At 37.7% G+C, this 8,035-nt stretch overlaps 1 protein-coding gene across 1 annotated transcript in view; it reads right to left on the minus strand.

Annotated features, from left to right (window-relative positions):
• Positions 1-853: 853 nt before the first annotated feature.
• LOC107100953 (T-complex protein 11-like protein 1) overlaps positions 854-8,035 on the minus strand; it is a 13,521-nt gene continuing 6,339 nt past the window's right edge. The window contains exons 3-7 of the mRNA XM_015399655.1: positions 7,193-7,329; positions 4,874-5,046; positions 4,606-4,787; positions 2,915-3,087; positions 854-2,837 (exon numbers count right to left, since the gene is read on the minus strand). Coding sequence (XP_015255141.1) covers positions 2,614-2,837; positions 2,915-3,087; positions 4,606-4,787; positions 4,874-5,046; positions 7,193-7,329 — 889 coding nt within the window. The 3' untranslated portion in view covers positions 854-2,613. The remainder of the gene's footprint in view (positions 2,838-2,914; positions 3,088-4,605; positions 4,788-4,873; positions 5,047-7,192; positions 7,330-8,035) is intronic.

Below are 8,035 nucleotides of genomic sequence, written 5' to 3' on the forward strand. Positions count from 1 at the left end.
GATAATAAAATAGAAGAGAAAAAAATGGAAAAACTTTGACACTAAAAAAGAAATTGGACCACAAAAAAGCAGAATAAAAGCAAGTGAAAACATGATAAAGTAAGTAAAACAGTTGGATCCCAACCTTAAACTAATACCCCACTTAGCATTTTATCTTCAACAGTCAAAGGCAGCTCTAAGCAAATGGGCTTTTAACTTTGACTTAAGAGAACTCAGCCTTTCAGCACTTTTCCAGTCTTCTGAAAGTTTGTTCCAGATCAGTGGAGCATAGGAACTAAATGCTGCTTCTCCATGTTTGGTTCTAGTTCTGGGTGTACAGAGTTGGCTGGAACTAGAAGACCTGAGTGATCTGGGAGGTTGATACCAAAAGGTGGCTTCAGCTTTCAGGCTGGCGTTAGGTCCAAACCATTCCAAACTCATGGCTGTGGTGTCAGGGTTTGACATAATATATCATATATATATCTCATATGATAGTCATTCCAAAAAAGTAAAGAAAAAAAACAACTAATTAGGTCCTTATGGTGGACCTAATGGGGAGTCATTGGGGTCTTTTTTTTTAGCCTGCAATACCCAATTGGTCTGCGCCAGTGAAATTGGGGAGATGTTAGGGGCTTTGGATGGAAAGCAAAACATCTTTAAACTGGGAAAAACAAATTTCAGTGGCTTGTTTTGGTGGTATTTACTTAGTCTAAATTTAAAGCAAAGTTGCTTATGTGAAACTGACAAAGGATTATACGGAAAAAGTGTTTTGATTCATTTAATGGAAAAATGAAAACCTTCAAGTTGACATAAAAAAATTAGTTTGGCTTTTTATTTTTTTTTATAAGAGCTATAGCTCCATCTGCTGTCACACATGTGCACTACATGCATAAGACCTACCGGTAAGTGATTTATTATCATTTTACATTAAATGGCGTTTTAGAAACAATTATCTTCAATTGTATAATATAGGTAGTATAGATACAACAGGTTACACTTATGTTACAATCTAAAAAAAAAAAAAAACAGACCTCTTTATGTGGGAGCAAACTTTAGCTTTATTTTTGGACAAGCTTTATTTGCATGTCAAATGAACACCTAAAGACAAATAACAGTGAAAACAAATATAAACTGTGCAATTTTTGTGAATAACAGCAAACAGGGCCAACAAAAGGTAGTCAACTGATATAAGGAAGAAATTAATGTTTATAAAGAAGAATCTAATGTAAACATAAATATCAGAATAAAACTAGAGAATATCTAACAATAAGTTTACAATGAGCAAATAAGAAGTAAAAGTTACACTGAAAACATCTACAGGACAGTATTTTGGGTCAGTATCCATTGGTTCATAATTTCCTTTCCTTTGTGTTCTGAATGAATTGAGAAAACAAAAGACTCGTACCGACCAAAAATGTTTAAGGTTGTATTTTCTGCAACTGGAGATTTTCAGAGAAGCCAGAAAACTAGTTTAGACGACCGATAGATTTTTTTTAAAGGTTTCTTTTCTTACGATGGATCGAACGGCTCACAGTTCTGTTCTGTTCATTTCTGTCGGCTCAAAACCACTAATCTAAAGGTCATCAAATTTCATTTCTCCTCCAAAACTCTAAAGTGAGGCATTATTCTCAGTGGTCGACATAACACATGCAGGAAATGTCTTACTTGAATTTATATGCTTTCCATCCGATAACGCATATGTAAGACCTTTTTTTTTCAGGGGTTTTGCTTTTTTACTTACATTCATTGCAAATATCTCTAAAATTAACCCCTTACATCCCTAAAACACCCTTTATGACCAGTGGAACACACCAACTGGTCTATACTTTATGACCAGAGGATTTTTCTACAGAAGAAGCTAACAAATCTTCTATTGCTTAAAACAGTTTTGAAGCTGAAAACATTCAAGTCTATTTAGGGATTTAAAATACAATTAAACACTAAAGCAGAACTGGACACATAACCAGTGTAAGGTGACTTACTGTGATCGCCAGCTTAGCTGATGATACGAAGTGGACTTAATTACAGTGCTTTTAAAAACTATGTGTGATCCTCATTTACACTTTGTTCTGTTAAAACCATGAAATTTGTTATATTTTATAGATTTCCTTTAGCAAGCCAGAAAGATGGTTCTTCATAGTTCTGGTCCAAGTGCTTTGACTACATCTGCATGCCATAGATTTAATATATCTTTTTGCCTAAAAACGTGACACCAAGTATCCTTTCTTTTTCACTTCATAAACAGGCACAGATTTCCCTACGTCTCTCCGTCCAAATATATTACATCAAAGTTTTGGTGGCAATGATTTGACAAAGTCTGTAAAGGTTCAAGTGATATGAATACCTCTGTAATTTCACACTGTGCCTGGTTATAATAAAACTACAGTACCAACAGTTTGGTTATCCATGCACGATACTCGGGAAGTTAATGCAATCATTGAAATTGTCATTTTAATGAAGAAACAACACTGCATCAGTAAATGTGAGTGGAATTGTAATATTTGAAGGTGCTAGCTCTGCAGGACTGGCTTCCCTCTTAGATTAAAGATCTGCCTCTTTAACTTTCCTTTCTGCATCCAAACTGTTGCCAATAAGGGAGAGCAGAGGAACTCCCGACCCCAGTAGGGGGGGGCTTTATGTCTCTATGCTAGGGCCCTCTTCAGGAGTTGGTGCATTCTGGAGGATCTTCTGGTAGAACGGAGAGAAAACCAGCTTGTTGTAGTTGACCAGGCGGCTGAAGCGGACCGAGAGCTCTCCAAGTTCCCTGCTGACCGGAGCCAGACCTCCTGGGAGAGGAGGAGGTGTCTTGTGCTGACTGGATTCCAGGGCAGCCAGGAGATAGCTTTGAATCCGAGAGTCTAAAGAGGAAGACGAGGAAGGTTTTTCTTTAGTCGCTGCAAAATGAAGGGATGTAAGGAGGGGGAACGAGTCTTACCCATCAGCTTTCGGACTGTGTTGTCTGGATGGATGATGGCAGAGATCTGCCCCTTCAGAGTGCTCTTACGCTCAGCTGTGAGGGAAGGGAAGCCATGTTGGCTTAAACACTGGCTCAGCTCCACACACAGTTTCTCCCCAATGGTCGCTAAGGCCTCCTGCATGTTGAATGACCTGGGAAAAAAATGGATTTGGGGAAAAAGGATTTTTTTCCTCCTCATTCTTTCAGTAAAACACAGCTTTACACAAAATTATGTTTTATATTTCCCTTTTGTTTTTAGCACTTAGGCTTCCCATTTGAGGTGTGCATTGAAAATGATTTAGTATTGCCAATGTTATTACCTCTATCTACATGGTTTAGAAACTGCTCTTTCTTTTATGGCCACAGCAGTGTTCATTTTAATGGTTGGTGTTTAAGTGTTCACTGTTTATTTTAATGGGCGGGACCGAACCAGTTTACAGGTCTTGTGCAGCATTCTTTGTAGATCACCTGCACACCCACTTATTGCACTACTAAACTTAGGGAATCTGACCATTCATGGCTGTGGTATCAGGGTTTGACATGACATATCATATATATGTGGTATACTGGTGAAGAGATTACCAATCTCTTATCTTTAATCTGTAAAGATCAGGTCTTAGATGTATAAAGCTGGTAGGTACATGCAATTGTTAGTTATTTAGGAAATATTCCCTCCATTCCCCACAGTTTTTTCCTGCTCTACTTGCCTTGCAGTCAAGACCACACCCACCAAGACCAATGAGTACTGAGACCGAGACAAGGCCAAGACCTCTAGAGATCAAGACTTTGTACGGTCTTGGTCTCGGCCTCTAAAGTCTCGTCTCAGTCTCTGTACTCCTTCGTCTCGGTCGGAGTGGTCTTGACTACAACACTCTGCTCTACCTCATAAAATATGTGAACTGCGTTGCTCCAAGTTTGCCATAGCATCACAAATGTCGAAAAGGTTTAATACTTTTGAGAGGTACTAGTTTTGTTTTCATTACAAATGTCCATAAAACTATGACGATATTCAGCTAATTCTGAAAAGGGAAATCTTCAGATTAAAGTTGTGGTATTTCCATAAAATAAATTGCAGGTAATATACAGTATCTGTTCATGTGATAATTCTTGAAAACACATGAAAACAACATGGCAGCAGCAGACGTCAACACATAAGATATATCCATATGTCAGCCAAGGCTCAAGAGTGATGACGCTCATCGTTGTATAATAAATGGGAAAAAAATGGTCTCATCCTTTATCCAAATCTCCGCATTCTCATCCTCCCAACAACTTCCAGTCTTCTTTGTCTTTTTCCAAGGCAGTAGGGGTGCGTTTGAGATCACGTGACTCATATGATGCGAAAAAAGTGTTTCCGTTGCAGCTTTTGCGAAGTATAAGAATTTCTACTGATTTCTAAGATGAGTTTTTCAAAACTGCAATTTTGTCATTTAGAAAGAATTTGTCTTAGTAATTCAGTAATTTGATGGTAAATGTAAAGGCGGCTACTGTATCAGCTTTATTTTCAGAATAAGTGTCAATTACGTCAGAAATCAGTCCCAGTGGAATCCATGGCTTCTAATATGTTTGGTTACAGTGGAGTTCATGGCTGCATAACTGCTAAAACATTAAAACCAACTGAATACATTTTGAGCATCAGAGTAGCTCTAGACTTATATATTTGTACTCACGGAACGTGCATTTCTGTGAGCATGACACTGACAGTGTTTTTAAGCGACTCCATCAGTCCTGGGAGGCCAGAGATGGCGTCTCCTGTGGTGGTGTAGACAACAAGGAGCACAGAGGAGAGCAGAACTAACCGCTCCACCTCCTTCTGCATCTCTAAGAACCGAACTTGATCCATCAGCACCGTCTGGGAGAAGGGAGAAAAAAATGTTCCGTCTTATGAGCAGGAAATAAATAAACCAAAAAAATGAAGGACGAGGACTGAGTATTTACCTCTGGGAAAGGGTCTGAAGCATGATCCCACCTGAGCAGGCGAAGATAAGCGTGATTGTGAACATTTAATGGGAGGAGGGAAGGGGGGTCACTGGAGGCAGCAGCAGAACCGTCTGTTTCTCTCAGAGATTTCACCGTTTCCTCCAGCCACTTCTCTGTGTAGTCTAAGGCATCTGAAATAAATGGACATGTTTATTCTTCACAGCAGCGGCAGGGAGTCGATCAGGGTAGAGTAGGGTTGTCAAAAGTATCGATACTCAATAAAGTATCGATACTGAAACGTTGTATCCGATACAATACTAGTTTTTAAAAGTATCGATACAGTGCCACCACCAGTTGCACTTAAGCAGTCATTCATCTAAAGTGCAGAATAGAGGAAAATGCACTTTCTGAACACTGTGTGATTGAATAATGCTACGCACTTTTCAGTTTCAGACATTTTTCTGTAACAGCTGCAGCTGCTGAGAATTATTTTTGTTTCTTAACCGGTTTGGCTAGTGTCATTGTTATGTGTGCAAAGCATAGCCAAGAAAGGAACACTTAATTTTAATTTTATAAGTTTTTTATCAAGCTTGCTTAATATTGTGCACAGCATACAACCTTTATTGTATTTATTTATTGTATTTTATTTATTAATGAAAATATTTCTGTAGAATTTTGGAGTCTTTGTTTTTATCCTTGTGGTATCGAAAATGGTATCGAATATCGAATATTTTCCTTAGTATCGGTATCGAGTTGAAAAGTTTAGTATCGTGACAACCCAAAAGACAGAGGAAAAACTCACAAACATGCATATTGTAAAGAATTAAATCCTCAACAGGTTTTATTCATTTTGTTAGTAAATGTCAGTGTTAATTTGCACAATTGGTCGGCTTTAAACAAAAAAAGATGACACTGTTCTGGATAGTTCAGTTAATTTGGGCAAGGTTTTAAAAAAAATCAGAACCATGGTGCAGAACAGATGATCAAACACTGGAAATGTGGGTCTAACTGAACAGAAAGTGGATTCTAGTGATGATCAACTAAACACAACTATCCAGTAAACACTTCGGTTAAAACTAGAGATGGAAACAAATTATAAATGATTATTAAATGTTTATTAGATTAATATTTATGCTATCCAAATTATTGATCTGGTCTGGTCTGATTAGAAAAATTTTCTTTAAGTGTTGTAATGTTATAATCCACTAGAGGGCACTGATGTCAATTCTTAAGCAGAGCCGCTCTGTTATACACAAGAAAAGTAATGTCATTGGAATGAATGGGCAAATAGTCGGACAGTATGTCAGAGCAACATACCCTGACTATTAACCATAGTTTCAAATTTCTTTTTATTGGAAATCAGAAGGGTTTCACATATTTTATTCGTCTTTTATTATTCAGTAGGAGTGGTGCACAAAATATGTTTCAGATTCCCATGGGATCTCCTCCTCCGATCAAAAGTGAACATTATGCAAGAACCATTCACATGAAAAGATTTGTTCTTAAATCGTTTTTACGAGCAATTTAAGAGAAAATGTCACATTCACCATTTTTCTCCCATTTCTAATCTATCAGGTCCAAATTTTCCGAGCGCATCAGACTTGCTCAACGGAGTCTTGCTCAATCAGTCAGCTGAAATCCGAATCTATTCCTTCGCTAAGTGACCACATTGGTTCTTCTTAGAAGAAATTGTCCATTTTATTAGGCTAAATCATTATATAGTATGTAACTCCACTGTAATTAAATTTCATTTGTATTGAGTGATGACAGAACTATCAGTCAGTACACCTGCAGCTGGCATGTTGGTGTTCAGGGGACACTGGTCAGTCAGGGAGTCCATGTGAGATCAAGCTCCTATTGAACATCCAAAACAGGAAATAGATTCCTGCTACCTAGAGTTAATTCTGGATTTAAGGAATATAGACTCTTATTTCAGGCATTTATAAATCAAATGGTAAATAGAGAAAGCTGCATTCATTGATTTATTATTAACGTTACGCTCACTTGCTCATCAGTCAGGAATTGATAAAAACTGCATGACTTGTTTCCAGTTGTTTGGTCCTTTTTTTAAAAGCGTAGTGTGAACATAAACCAAACCAAATGAAGGTGAAACATTTTGGGCGTATCATGCCCAGTGAATAGAACTGGTTAAACTGGAGTGGAAAGGTCGGTGCACATTCAGCCAATTTACTTTCTGTTTTTAGTTTTAGTTTGAAAATAAAACAAAGAACTGCTTTTTTTTTCATCCTTCGGCAAGAAAAAACTAAACATTACCCCTGACTTGACACCACCATGGAGTATAACACAAAGGGTTTTTGCAAAGGGGCCATTCTTTACTTGGTTGTTTCTCCAGAAACTCCTGGAACTTGTTCCTCTCATACTCAACCGACTGCTGCATGAGATGTGGCTTGATGCTCTTCACTGCAAAGTTAGCCATGTCCACCTTCATCAGGTCCAGCACAGAGAAAATGGACCTAAACAGCGGTAGAAAACAAGTAAAAAGTGTTTAACTTGTAAGTTACTGCTTAGCATCAAAGCGTGTGCATTTCTAAGATTTTTGTTGATCTATTTCAATAAGGACAACGCGCACTCATCAACATGAGTTAAGCATCAATGTAAATATGCAGCAATTAGCACAACAGCTAATTTGCATTTGCTGTCCTAAAGCAGGTAAAAACAGTAAATAATAAACAAGATGCTACAGGAGAGAACATAGCAATTCCATACAGATAAGACGCAAATAACGTAAAATCACAATAAGATTAGGTGAACAGGCTCAAGGAAACGGATCATTTCACCATGTGTTCACCAACGTTTCAAGGAGGTTTTACAACTTATGTAGGTTTCACAGCTCCTGGTGTGGGCTGGCAGTGTTAATATAAGATAAATATCTTTATGCTTTCCAAACTTCAGGGAGAACCGAGTTAAAATATTGATAGTTTGATTAAAACTATCTACCATTTCTATTACAATAGATCAATTTATCTGTTCAAGTTCAGTCTACAGATGCTGTTGCAGGTGTTTAGGGATGAAAAGGTAAGATCTAGCTTTGGGAGAAAATATGATCAGAAAGACCTGATAGGAGATCAAGTCTTCAAAATTCCTTTAGACCTCGTTGGGAATATTAAAGGAATAGTACACCCAAAACATGGTTAGCCTTCATTTTCTACTCACCCCCAT

This window comes from Cyprinodon variegatus, unplaced genomic scaffold, assembly GCF_000732505.1.
Source record: "Cyprinodon variegatus isolate N-32 unplaced genomic scaffold, C_variegatus-1.0 Scaffold1035, whole genome shotgun sequence".
Lineage (NCBI taxonomy): Eukaryota > Metazoa > Chordata > Actinopteri > Cyprinodontiformes > Cyprinodontidae > Cyprinodon > Cyprinodon variegatus.